At 39.2% G+C, this 14,821-nt stretch overlaps 1 protein-coding gene across 2 annotated transcripts in view; it reads right to left on the bottom strand.

The window, feature by feature from the left end:
- GTF2E2 (general transcription factor IIE subunit 2) overlaps positions 1 to 14,821 on the bottom strand; it is an 81,298-nt gene that overhangs the window by 46,151 nt on the left and 20,326 nt on the right. For both annotated transcript variants that reach the window (XM_047772542.1, XM_047772541.1), the window contains exon 3: positions 11,226 to 11,317. In XM_047772542.1, coding sequence (XP_047628498.1) covers positions 11,226 to 11,317 — 92 coding nt within the window. The remainder of the gene's footprint in view (positions 1 to 11,225; positions 11,318 to 14,821) is intronic.

The raw sequence follows: 14,821 nt of genomic DNA, 5'->3' as shown, positions 1-14,821 counted from the left end.
GACATGGCTCAGATCTGATGTTGCTGTGGCTGTGGTGTAGGCCGGCAGCTACAGCTCCGGTAAGACCCCTAGCCTGGGAGCCTCCATAGGCTGTGGGTGAGGTCCTAAAAAGAAAAAAAAAAAAAAATTGGTGGAGATCAATGTAATATTTTGCACTAGGACTTTGTATATTTTGGATATATGGACCTGGAAGTGCCTAGCCTAAATTAGAAGGCATAAAGGAGCTTATGGTAATTTTACTTGTCCAAAGACAGCCAGATCAACTCCTTCAAAATAACTATTCCATATTATCCATTATCTCTCATTATCAAATGTATTACATTTTCCTTAGTTTCCTTTACTATTAAAATTTGTCTCTTGTAGTTCCCATCATAGCGCAGCAGAAATGAATCAACTAGGAACTATGAGGTTGCGGGTTCAATCCCCGGCCTCGCTCAGTGGGTTAAGGATCTGGCATTGCCGTGAGCTATGGTGTAGGTCGAAGACTCGGCTCGGATCTGGTGATGCTATGGCTGTGGTATAGGCCAGTACCTCTAGCTCCAATTTGACCCCTAGCCTGGGAACCTCCATATGCCATAGACGCAGTCCTAAAAAGCAAAAATAAATAAATAAATAAATAAAACTTGTCCCCATTATAATAAAATATAAAATTATCAAAAGGCCAAGTTAATCTGGAAACAGAAGAATGAATACAGCTTAAGAAAAATGAAAAAGTGCTTTCTGTCCTCAAGAGAAAAGCAGTCACTAATTCACCCTAAGTGTCTAGGTTTTCAAACACACTCTTTTCACAGGGTTTCTCCACCATTATTCCACAGAACCCTAAGGTTCCATAAGATGTCACTAGGCATACCCTAAGAAAGAGTAATTTATAAATAAGTATCTTATTTTCATCTTTTTTTTTTGTCTTTTCTAGGGCTGCACCCATGGCACATGGAGGTTCCCAGGCTAGGGGTCCAATCGGAGCTGTAGCCACCAGACTACGCCAGAGCCACAGCAATGCCAGATCCGAGCCGTGTCTTCGACCTACACCACAGCTCACGGCAATACCAGATCCTTAACCCACTGAGCGGGGCTAGGGATCAAACCCGCAACCTCGTGGTTCCTCATCAGATTTGTTAACCACTGCGCCACAATGGGAACTCCTAAATATCTTATTTTCAACTACATACAGTGGGCATTGCAGTTGCTCATGTATCAGGCAACTATTGAGCTGCCATGCTTACGATTTGACTAGAAGTCTTTTAGCACCTCGTGGGGAGCAGGGCTATATTCATCTGGCTGAGCCCATGATCAGTTTCTGATGAAAGAGGAGGAGCTTATCAATAACTAGTAAGATCTCTATTACACAGACGGGAATGCAGTGAGCTGACAATGCCAGCAGCTCCCTTCCAGAGCTCCCCGCCAAATGACTTAGCAGAGCAAGCAAGCATCTCTGTAACCAGAAATCTGCGGAGAATTCTAAACAAAGAATTCTTACACACCAAGATTCAACTGCCCCCTGCTGCTCTGCTGTTGTCAGTGTTGCAAAACATGGATCATGTAGTAATAAAAGTCAAATACTGTGAGGTATTCATATTTTTTGCAAAGTCAGTGTTCTCTGTGGTTTTGCAACTTATTAGCACTTGTTTTATAAACATGTCTGAAGCCACTGTGATGATTTCTGAAGATGAAATTTGTGATAGACAAGGATTCTAAGCCTAGGCCCACAAACAATTCTAACCAAACTAGTGATAAAGAACTAGAACCTTCTAAACAACTTCACTGCACCACTGCAACAAGATATACCAAAAAGCCTACCATTACAATGAGAGCTACTGATCAATGAGTTTTACATAGCCTAGTAACCCTAGGAAGATGTCCTGTTCCGTTATTCATCATGACAAACAACTTACAATAGTTCCAGCAAAACTGAAAAGACACTTATGGGCACTGGGCAAGTCAAGGTACTTACTATTTTAAATAGCTACTGGAATCTCAAATCGAACAGAGCAAAGCTTTTAAGGGAAAAAAAGGTCACATTCAGTGAAAAGGCTCAGGAGGCAAGTTATCAGCAGTAAAACTTAATACCCAGAAAATCAGGATGGGGGGGATAGCACACAGATGGTGGGAACCTAATAATGTCAACATACCAAATGACAGTGAGTAAAATGCACTATATAAGACACTGAAAAGTACCAAACAGTATAAGTCAACAAATTGATGACATGTCACATGATGCTCAAGAAGTCTGTTTAATAAACTGAGAAACAACAGCCTATCTATCCAGGTTGACAAACCAACAGATTTCACAAAAAAAAAAGTCACGTAGCACTATCTGTAAAGTGTTTAAATGATGGTAAATTTCAAGAAAAACTGTGCTGCAAAAACTGCCACAAACAAGTAAAGAGCAGGACATCTGAGTGGTATCCTCCTATCTGGAAGCAAAGGTCTGTCTCGGAGGAACCACCATGATACCCTCCCTGACGTGCCCCATGAAAAGCTGGCTCAGTAAAAGGCTTTCCCCTCTCTCAATTTGGGGTTGTAGTTTTTTGGGGTTTTCCTGAGGGGGGGGCGGGTATTATTTATTTTTGGCCACAGCATGCAGCAGTTTGATGTCTCAGTTCCCAGACCAAGGACTGAACCCAGGCTGCAGTGGTGAAAGTGCCCCTAGACCACCAAGGAACTCCCTTACCACTCTTGTTTAAGAAAAAAAAGCATGATGACAATGATGGTTATGATATTGTCACAAGACACTACTTTCTTTAGACAAGTAACAGTATCCAAAATCCTTGGAAATAAAATGAAAAATAACTTGAATGATGCCACAAAAATGATCTCCTCTATTACTCAAAGATCAGTGCACTTGAGCACATAAATCTCTTATAACAATATGGAAATCCAGCAGACAAGTCCTCTTTTAAAGAACATTTAAGCTGAAAAGTAAGTTACATAAGTGCTTTCAAGAAAATAGGAAACCAGGGAGTTCCCGTCGTGGCGCAGTGGTTAACGAATCCGACTAGGAACCATGAGGTTGCGGGTTCGGTCCCTGCCCTTGCTCAGTGGGTTAAGGATCCGACGTTGCCGTGAGCTGTGGTGTAGGTTGCAGACACGGCTTGGATCCCGCGTTGCTGTGGCTCTCGTATAGGCTGGTGGCTACAGCTCCAATTCAACCCCTAGCCTGGGAACCTCCATATGCCGTGGGAGCGGCCCAAGAAATAGCAACAACAACAACAACAAAAAAAAAAAAAAATAGGAAACCATGAGGTTGCGGGTTCAGTCCCTGCCCTTGCTCAATGGGTTAATGATCCGGTGTTGCCGTGAGCTGTGGTATAGGTTGCAGACGTGGCTCGGATCCCGCGTTGCTGTGGCTCTGGCGTAGGCCGGTGGCTACAGCTCCAATTCAACCCCTAGCCTGGAAACCTCCATATGCCGTGGGAGCGGCCCAAGAAATAGCAACAACAACAACAAAAAAAAAAGAAAATAGGAAACCATACTTTACTGAGTGCTTTGAAAATGAAGAATGACTGCAGACACTAGCATTCTAAGCAGACTTTTTTCTCATTATACAAACCGGTTGAATGAGTTTCTGCAAAGTTCTAGGGAAAAAAAGCTGACTTCAAGTGACTTCTGGATTTCAAAGGAAAAGAGAATCTTTGGACAAATCATACAGCAAAGGAAATCTTGCAATGCAGTTTGGGTTTGACAGTGAGGATATCAGCAAGTGTCAAGCATTACTGAAAACCACCAATGACTAAATAATGAAATTAAACATTTTCCCTCCCTTTCAACAAAAAACACATGCCTGGTGAAGGACCCTTTCTCTGCCCATTCGTAAACAACTAAGTTGCTCACTTGGATAAGGTTAAAAAAAAAAAATTAAAGAAAAAACTGACTTGCACATCCTTTCTGGGAAGAAGAAATCACACACATTAAAAAAAAAAAAAGTAAGCTAGTAGGAGTTCCCATGCAGCACACCAGGTTAAGAATCTGGTGTTGTCACTGCTGCAGCTTGGGTCGATGCTGTGGCATGGGTTTAATCCCTGGCCCAGAACTTCTACATGCCGAGGGTATGGAAAAAAAAAAGCCAAAAAAGTAGGCTAATAAGCTGGGCAAAATACATACAAAGAAAACCTCGTTCTCTATCCAAGAGAACACTGACAATTATTGGCTTATTACAGCCACAACTCATAAATTAAATAATATTCATGAGCTGCAGATTTAACAATCTTTTTTACCAGGGCTCTGAGATCTAAAAATTATTTCAAGGGTTCCTTCAGGATAAGATTGAGAAAGGCTGTTCTATTAGGAACTTTGCTTCTACTATAAGCTTGCTACCAGTTTTTATCATAAATGGTGTCAGATTTTACCAGAAGCTTTTTCTGTAACTACAATGATTCTATGATTTTTCTTCTTTTTTTTTGTTTTTGTTTTTGTCTTTTCTAGGGCCGCTTCCTGCGGCACATGGAGGTTCCCAGGCCAGGGGTGGAATTGGAGCTGTACATGCCGGCCTACGCCAGAACCACAGCAATGAGGGATCCGAGCCGCGTCTACAACCTACACCACAGCTCACGCCAACACCAGATCCTCAACCCACTGAGCAAGGGCAGGGATCGAACCCGCAACCTCATGGCTCCTAGACAGATTCGTTAACCACTGTGCCACGACGGGAACTCCTCTTTATTCTATTAATATGACTCACACTGACTGATCTTCAAATAATAACCACTCTTAGATTTCCAGAATAACTCTACTTCATCATATATTATTACCCTTCTTATATATGAGTGGATTTGATTTGTTCCCATCTTTTTAAGAATTTTTACAGCTGTATTTATGAGATACTGGTGTATGATTTAAATATTTAAGACTAAATAAATCTATGTTCTTGACCCAACCCTGCTGTCAACCAGAGCTTATAGAAGCCAGTCATTTAACTTCTCTGGACTTCAGAGTTTCTAAATTCAAATATGATCGTAAGAATTAATTCAGAGATGAGTTCCCTGGTGGCAAAGCAGATTAGAGATCCTGTGTTGACACTGCAATGGCTTGGGTTTGATCCCTGGTCTGTGGAATTTCCAGATGTTGAAGGCATAACCAAAAAAAAGAATTAATTCAGAGAGAAGCCAGGCCAGCTGTTCACAACCTTCAGCATGCATCAGAATCACCTCAAGGAAGGCCTTATGAAACAGACTGTGGTGCTGACCCCCCCAAATTTCAGGTCAAGAGATCTAAAAAGCGGCCCAAAAACTTGCACCTCTTAGAAGTTCCCAAGAGATGCTGAGAACAAGCATCCAAGGCTAAACCAAACTAACCAAATTTTTCAACATTATGTCTTAAGTAACCGAAATACATCCACATAAAAGGGTAAGAGTAAGATCAAAAGAAAAATCATTTTGCCTAAAACAAAGTGCACCACTGATTTGCCATTTGAAAACCAAAGCAGTGTCTCATAGGAGAATGAGGCATCCTTCAGGAATTTTCAAGATGATATGGAAGGCTTTTAGACTTACACTTTCAAATTTGTTTTACATTAACTATCTCTATAAAAATCCTTCCAATATGCACCATGAAATTCTTCTACCTTCTTAAATAAGTCCAACGAATATAATCTTTTTGACTTCTCAGTTACTATTATAATGTAAACTACTAGGCCATGGTATAACAATAACCATCTCGGGAGCTAGTGAGATGTGCTGGACAGTTTGTCCCTATGTCAAATGCTCTCGGCATTATGATTTTGAAGTTCTTGTACCTGGCTCTTAATTTTTTCTTCCTCTTTATTAGTACTTGGTGCACTAAATCTCACTTCACCTATTTCATAATAGTTCCCTAATGACATCCCTTGAACCTTCTCTATATAACTTCTAAATAATTGTCATTGAGCAATTAAAGAATCCTTCCATCAGGAGTTCCCGTCGTGGCGCAGTGGTTAAAGAACCCAACTAGAAACCATGAGGTTGCGGGTTCAACCCCTGCCCTTGCTCAGTGGGTTAACGATCCGGCGTTGCCGTGAGCTGTGGTGTAGGTTGCAGATGCGGCTCGGATCCCTCATTGCTGTGGCTCTGGTGTAGGCCAGTGGCTTCAATTCCGATTCGACCCCTAGCCTGGGAACCTCCATATGCGAGAGCAGCCCAAGAAAATGGCAAAAGACAAAAAAAAAAAAAAAAAGAATCCTTCCATCAGTAAATGAATGAGGAGCATTTTGTGTTGCCTTTTTTGCTTTCCTTCTATGTTCTTGGTTTTATCGAATCATCAAAAGGGGTACAAAAGGGACAGTTGAAGACTTTTCAACAATCAGTTTAGAGATCATCTTCCATATGTACTCTTTCCTTTTCAAAACAAGCCTGCCCCCGTTTTACCAAAAAAAAAAAAAAAGTACAACTCTCACCTCCACCCAGAACTTAGAATGCACTGCCCAGAGGTGTAATAAACTCTGGAGACTCAAACAAAAGGACAAGTTAAAAAAAACACTGTTTGGCAAGTTCCTGTCTCCCCAGCTGCAGCTGAAGATCTGATCCCTGGCCTGGGAACTCCACATGCCACACAGCAGCCAAAAAATAAAAATAAGATGCTTAAAAATGAGAAAAAACAGGAGTTCCTGTCATGGCTCAGTGGTTAACGAATTCATGAGGTTGCGGGTTTGATCCCTGGCCTTGCTCAGTGGGTTAACGATCCGGCGTTGCCGTGAACTGTGGTGTAGGTTGCAGACGCGGCTCGGATCCCACATTGCTGTGGCTCTGGTGTAGGCTGGTGGCTACAGCTCCGATTCCACCCCTAGCCTGGGAACCTCCATATGCCGCAGGAGCGGCCCAAGAAAATACCAAAAAGACAATTAAAAAAAAAAAAAAAGAGAGAGAGAAAAGACAACCCACAGAATGGGAGAAAATCTTTGCAAACGAAGCATTTGATAAGGGATTAATCTCCAAAATATATAATCTCACGCAGCTTTATATCAAAAACAAACCAATCAAAAAATGAGCAGAAGATCTAAATGGACATCTTTCCAAAGAAGACAGATGGCCAAAAAGCATATGAAAAGATGCTCAACATCACTAATTATTACAGAAATGCAAGTCAAAATTATAATAAAGTATCACTTCACACCAGTCTGAATGGCCATTATCAACAAGTCTACAATCAGAAGCTCCCATGTGGTGCAGTGGGCTAAGGATCCAGCATTGCCACAGCTGTGGTACAGGTTGCAACTGTGGTATGGGTTCAATCCCTGGCTCAGGAACTTTCACATGCCACAGCTACAGCCAAAAAAAAAGGCTACAAACAATAAATGCTGGAGGAGGTATGGAGAAAAGGGAATCCTCCTCTACTGTTGGTAGGAACAGAAACTGGTGCAACCATTATGGAAAACAGTATGTCAATGCCTTAGAAAACTAAATGTAGGAGTTTCTGCCATGGCTCAGCAGTAACAAACCTGACTAGTATCCTTGAGGAAGGAGGTTTGATCCCTGGCCTTGTTCAGTGGATCAAAGGATCTGGCACTGCCATGAGCTGTGGTGTAGGCTGCAGACATGGCTTGGATCTGGCATTTCTGTGGCTGTGGTGTAGGCTGGCATCTACCATTCCAATTTGACCCCTAGCCTGGGAACGTCTATATGCTGTGGATGTGGCCCTAAAAAGACCAAAAAAAAAAAAAAAAAGGTTCCTGGGAGTTCTATTGTGGCTCAGCAGGTTATGAACCCAATTAGTATCCATGAGGATGTAAGTTTGATCCTTAGCCTCATTCAGTAGGTTAAAGACCCAGAATTGCCACAAGCTGCAGCATCAGTCACAGATGCAGCTCAGATCTGGCATTGCTGTGTCTGTGGCATAGGCTTGTAGCTGCAGCTCCAATTCATCTCCTAGCCTGAGAATGTCCATATGCCACAGGTGCGGCCCTAAAAAGCAAAAAATTAATTAAAAAATAAATTCATTTTTAAAAGATACCTAGCACCTCAATGTTCACTGCAGCACTATTTACAATAGCCAAAACATGAAAATAAGCTAAATGTGCACTGATAGAAGAATGGGCAAAGTAGATGAAGTGTGTGTATATATATGTGTGTATGTGTGTGTGTGTGTGTGTGTATAAAATATATATATATAATGGAATATTACTCAGCCATAGAAAAGAATGCAATAACACCATCTGCAGCAACATGGACAGACCCAGAGATTATCATACTAAGTGAAGTAAGTCAGAGGAAAACAAACACCATAGGATATTACTTACACGTTGAATTTAAAAAAATGAATTTATTTACAAACGAGAACAGACTCACAGACTTTGAAAACAAAAGTATGGTTACCAAAGGGGAAGGGGGCACAGGTGAACTGGGGGTTTGGGAATGGCAAAAGCATACTTTGATATATGGAATGGACAATCAACAGGGATCTGCCGTAAAGCACACTCTATGTTCTGTGATAACATAGGAATGGATATGTATATGTGTATGGCTGAATCACTTTGCTGTACAACAAAAATTAACACAATATTGTACATCAACTAGACTTCAGTAAAATTACATTTTTTTAAAAAAAGAACTAAAGCAATCCAATTAAGGAGCCTGATTCTTCTAAATATAAAAGAAGTATTTTCCAGGGAGTTCCTGTCGTGGCGCAGTGGTTAACGAATCCGACTAGGAACCATGAGGTTGCGGGTTCGGTCCCTGCCCTTGCTCAGTGGGTTAACAATCCGGCGTTGCTGTGAGCTGTGGTGTAGGTTGCAGACTCGGCTTGGATCCTGCGTTGCTGTGGCTCTGGCGTAGGCCGGTGGCTACAGCTCCAATTCAACCCCTAGCCTGGGAACCTCCATATGCCGAGGGAGCGGCCCAAGAAATAGCAACAACAACAACAACAACAACAATAAAAGAAAAAAAAAAAGAAGTATTTTCCAGAACAAGTCGTTCAAATTATGCTATATTAAACCCACAGCAAAAAACCATCTAAGAACTATTTTAGATTGAGGGTGTATTATTCAGTGTGGTAGTTAAAACCTACTCTGTCAAATTACATCATGAAATTTTTATTCTAATTAGTCAATTCTCATTACATAAGATATAACTAGCTATAAAACAGATTCATTTTAGCAATAGGTATGCTTATTCTTTATTAATTACCGCAAAATAAAACTTGTTATTTCTAGGAGTTCCCACCATGGCTCAGCAGAAACAAACCCTGGCCCTACTCAGTAGGTTAAGAATCCAGCGTTGCCATGAGCTGCAGTGTAGGTTGCAGACATGACTTGGATCCTGCACTGCTATGGTGTAAGCCAGCAGCTGCAACTCCCATTCAATTCCTAGCCTGGGAACTTCCATATGCCACAGGTATGCACCTAAAAAGCAAAAAAAAAAAAAATTTTTAATATATGTATGTTATTCTAACCAACTGTGTGGTAATAATAATTCTAATTCAAACCAGAAAATATTTTTAATATTTATAGCCTTATGGTCATAGGGAAAACATTCCTAATTTCAATTTATATACATATTATTGTGACAAATAGGTTAGACAGATGATCAATAAGATTTTTAAATACAAAAATACATAACATTAGGATAAAATTCAGTGGGAGTAACACAACAGACACATAAGTTGGAAAGGGGAAATAATTAAAATTCCCAACCACCTAAGTTTGTTTTTATGTTTTTCAAAAAACCATTTAGATTTCCTTAGGTAAATTTAAGAGTGCTGAGTTTTACTGATATATTACAACATGCCAGAAATTACATGCTGTGTCACTATTTAAACTTAAGCTAAAAGTTACAGTTATCGATTTAAAAATATAAAAAAGGACAGTTTTTCAAAATTGTTTCAGGTAACAACTGAGTAAAAATTTGAAGATCGCTGTCCTAGATTAACAAAGCTGTAAGGGTCATCTAGATAAATGAAGACTATTTTCACAGAGTAGCAGAAACATGACATTTAAATGTCAGTCTTGGAGTTCCCATCATGGCTCAGGGGTTTGTGAACCCGACTAGCATCCATGAGGACGTGGGTTTGATCCCTGGCCTCTCTCAGTGGGTTAAGGATCTGGCGTTGCTGTGAGCTGTGGTGTAGGTCACAGATGTGGCTGGGATCCCATGTTGCTGTGGCTGTAACATAGGCCGGCAGCTACAGCTCCAAATAGACCCTCCTAGCCTGGGAACCTCCATATGCCGTGGTTGCAGCCCTAAAAAGATAAAAAGACCAAAAAAAAAAAAAAAAAGTCAGTCTCTCTCAATACACTGACAACCTGGAGGGCATATATTTCATCTGCATATTCATATCATTCCTGCCATAACACCACATAGCAAGTTTTAATAATTGTTTACCATGTGAGGGAACGGATATATAAAATGAAAGGTGAATGCCTAAATGTCAGGGTATATTATTTGATAATGGGAAATTATAAACTAATAGATTTCTACTAGAAATCAAATACAAACCACAGATTTCAGATATAGCCAGACACCCCAGGTCTCTCAAATTACAAAAGAAAAGCCTCACATAATGGTTTATATGTTAAGGAATAGATAGCTGAAATTTGAAATCATAAAGAGAGCACTTTCTTTGACTCTTTCAAGAGGTATAACTAAAAACTAAATGGAAATAGGAGTTTGACAGTAGAAGGGGGTAAATTTGAAATCACTTAGCCATCTGAGGCATAAATGAAATTTCACTTTAATAAACTAAGTTAGGATTAAGAGTCTTTAGTAAAGGGAAAATGTTGTATCATCAAAACTTCAAAGTTTACCTCAAAAAATACTAAATTTTCCACCAAACACAGAATTCTAATTCTTTTGTGAGTCAATGTTTTTCTAAGATCCTCAGTAATTCTTGAATTTCTCCTCTAAGATATAGAAAAGCCACCACCATCATCTGCCTGAACTATGTAGTTTTTACTTCTCGCATCAATGGAGGCAATATTCTATACATTATTCACATTTTCTCACTGAGTTTATCACAAGGTATTGACTAGTTAAAAGCTGACTATATCTACTTCCTGAGCACAATTTCATTTAGTGAAAATAGTGGGCTTAAATATACTTGGATGACTCACTAAAATGCTAATTTCATACAATGTAAAAGGCTTGAAGTATTAAATATTTTTTGCAGTTTTACTAAGGTATAATAGGCATACAATAAACCACACATACTGAAACACACAATTGGATAAAATTTGACATTTCCATACAAAATTACTTCTGAAAATTTCAATCCTTCTTCTGCCAAAAAGTCAATAGGATTTTTGTTAGTTAAAAAGTACTTACCTTCATGTAATTCACAATCTTAGCAAGAACGCCAAACTTATATCCAGAGCTTCCTGATAGTGCTTTCAAGTTAAATGATCCATTGCTATGATCTGAAAATGAGGTTCAAAAAACAATTGTAACATTTTCATATTAGATGTGATTATGACTTTTAAACAGCTACAATGATGTAACACTGGTAAAATACTTGTTTTGAGTTTTTCTATGTAGTAAATTCTATCCTATAAAACCTTGGTAAGACAAATTCAAAATCTTTGCATACATAATAATTCTTCATCCTCTCACTGAGGATTGCAAGCATTAAAAAACACTTCTTTTATAAGCACCCCCTCTTTCCTTAAATTCTGATTAGATTTCCCCCATAATTAAAAGCAATGCTCTTTAGGAGTTCCCGTCCATGACTCGGCAGAACTGAACCTGATTAGTATCCATGAGAACTTGGAGGTTTGACCCCTGGCCTCGCTCAGTGGGTTAAGGATCTGGCATTGCTGTGGCTGTGGTGTGGGCCAGCAGCTACGGCTCCAATTTGACCCCTAGCCTGGGAACCTCCATCTGCCATGGGTGAGGCCCTAAAAAGACCAAAAAAAGCAACGCTTTTTAAACAAGACAACAACAAATCTCAATCTGATTCATAGTACTTTTCTAACAGACTTAAAACCATGAGAAGTGAAGGGGTTACTTCTAAAGGATAAAAAGTTAAATTTATCGTCTACTACATCAATTTCTGTTTATTGACATAAAACAAAGATACTAATTAACAGTAATTAATAGTTATATCATAACTATTTTAAAATTTTAGATATATTAAAAATAAAAAACACAAGCACTGCCACTGCATAAACATGGATGCTTAAAAAGGATGACAGCATGAAACAAGTACCACCCTATATAGAAGATAATTTGGTTCAGAACATATAACATTGTTGCCTATTTACAGGCAGAAATCCTAATGCTACCATTGCATCACAAATTCATTCCATTAGTAACAGGAAGGAAGAGTTAAAAAAAAAAATTTCATGGAATTCCCACTGTGGCACAGCGGAATTGAATCCAACTAGGAACCATGAGGTTGCAGGTTCGATCCCTGGCCTCGCTCAGTGGGTTAAGAATCTGGTGTTGCCGTGAGCTGTGGTGTTGGTTGCAGACTTGGCTCCAATCTGGCATTGCTGTGGCTGTGGCATAGGCTGGCAGCTGTAGCTCCGATTAGACCCCTAGCCTGGGAACCTCCATATGCCACAGGGACAGCCCTAAAAAGAAAAAAAAGGGAAAAAAAATCATAAATATACTAGAAAGGTATTTCAGAAGTACACATTCTATTAGTAAGGCATTAGATCAGATATTATAAAGTTCCCGTGTGGCTGATCCACAAAGGAAGAGGTTAAATAAAAGGGGAAGAGTCAATTTCTGGCACCAGTTTAGTAATAATAATTTAAACAAAAGAATGCATTAGAACAACCACAAGTCAAATGTAACAATTGTCAGAGATCCAAAAGAACAGCTTCTAGAAGGCAACATTATATTCCTTTGAGATTAGTGAAAAGGCTTCATTGAGTATGATTTTTGAGATTAAAATGAGACCTCATACACAATTTTCCTTTTAAAATAACTTTGTTACAATTATCACCTATTTAAAACCTATTTTTAAAAATAACAATATTAGAAATGCTTTACAGGTGTGCTTTCATATTTCCTATTTCAATTATGAAATACTTCCTACATGGGTCATTTTCCAAAGGTGTTCAGGACACTTGCAACAATAATAGTAACTTTTATTGAACTTATTTGCCAAGCACCATAGTAAATGATTTCCTCATTTAACCCCTCCCAAAAATCTTATTTAGGTTTTACTGTTTCATTTTAAACATAGTAAAACTCAGAGTAATGAGCGGCAGAGTAAAGATTCAAATCCAGGAATTCCCGTTGTGGTGCAGTGGTTAACGAATCCGACTAGGAACCATGAGGTTGCGGGTTCGGTCCCTGCCCTTGCTCAGTGGGTTAACGATCCAGCGTTGCCATGAGCTGTGGTGTAGCTCGCAGACATGGCTCGGATCCCTCATTGCTGTGGCTCTGGTGTAGGCCGGTGGCTACAGCTCCAATTGGCCCCCTAGCCTGGGAACCTCCATATGCCGAGGGAGCGACCCAAGAAATAGCAAAAAGACCAAAAAAAAAAAAAAAAAAGATTCAAATCCAGTTGTAAATCCCATGAGGTGCCTTGTATCATTAATTAGCCTTTAACACAGATTATTCCATCCCAAACTGGAAATTTTGTCAGAGTACAGAAATTCATAAATGCATAATGAATTCCTGATTGACTTTAATATTACATATATCCTACACTACTAAATAAACAACTAGCTGGGAGGACTATGAATAATGTTAAGGGCATTATGTTAAGGAGAAGTACCATGCAAATGGCCAATCATGAAGCACATAGTTTTATTTACCACAGGGTCTCCAGTGTTCAACTGAATGCCACAGGTTTGGTAAACAATAAATACCAGTTGACCGAATGAATGAAATAAGAGTATTTCCATGTACTCTTTAATGGCCCTAGAGACAGATGTGCTAATTTAGCCATAATTTTAAAAAATAAGTCTGCATAGCAAATATTTACCCAGTCTGGATTGTTAAAACACTTCCATAATCAAAAATTTGACTGTTACTCTTAGACCACAACTCTAATACACCATAATAAAAATATTTTAACTCTAAATATCCATCTGAGGATTCTTCTGCACTTTGAATTTCACAGGCTGCTTTTGTAATGTAAGTGGTGTACCTATCAAAACTAACCCTCTCCCAATTAGTTAAGATGAAAACTTCATTTCTTTTCCCTCAGAATTTCATCTAAATCAAACCACCACATGGAGATAATCACTTCCAGAAAGCAAGATTTACACAAAGAACAAGTACTGAAAGGAAAGAAGAATAAAGAAAATATCAATTACGAGATTTTACGCACACTTCCTAGATGAAATATAGAGATGGTAAACCTGGACGGTTTGTTTCCTAGGTTACTACCTCTCTCGATAGCCCTGGCACTGAAATAATCACTGGAGGATCTGAAATTGTCCAGCTAAACACTGAGGAATCATTAATTTGTTACTAACTCACAAATTCCTATATAGAAATTTAGCTTAAAGACAAAAAAATAAGGCAAAAAAGGGGAGTGACAGTTGAGAATCCAGACAGCTCTATTCAAGTTTATGAATGATTTACTCCTAGGGTGGCAGGACTTAATGCAAATGAACATAGAGGAAACTGTCAGCTGCATTGTGGTTCAACCAATAGAAGCACAGCTCCATCTTGGCTGTGCACTGGACTGCATTACAAACAGACGATACCATCGCTTCAACTGCAGCCTTTCAGACAAGAGGTAGGTTTATATGATCTTTTTGTTTAATAATACATGTCTTTGTGATACAATATAAGTATTTTACCATTAAAACCAAGCAGAAAGCTTTATTCCTATTAAAGACCCCCCAAAAATGTATTCATTTCAATGCCTGGTAGGATTTTATGAAAACGAAGACAGCCTTTGCTATCCGATAAGTACCCTTACCATCTGTGCCTTAACGGGAAATTCATGACATTAT

Source organism: Phacochoerus africanus, chromosome 3 (assembly GCF_016906955.1).
Source record: "Phacochoerus africanus isolate WHEZ1 chromosome 3, ROS_Pafr_v1, whole genome shotgun sequence".
NCBI classification, from domain to species: Eukaryota; Metazoa; Chordata; class Mammalia; order Artiodactyla; family Suidae; genus Phacochoerus; species Phacochoerus africanus.
Note: the sequence above shows the minus strand (reverse complement) of the source record. Positions and strands in the feature narration are given on the sequence as shown.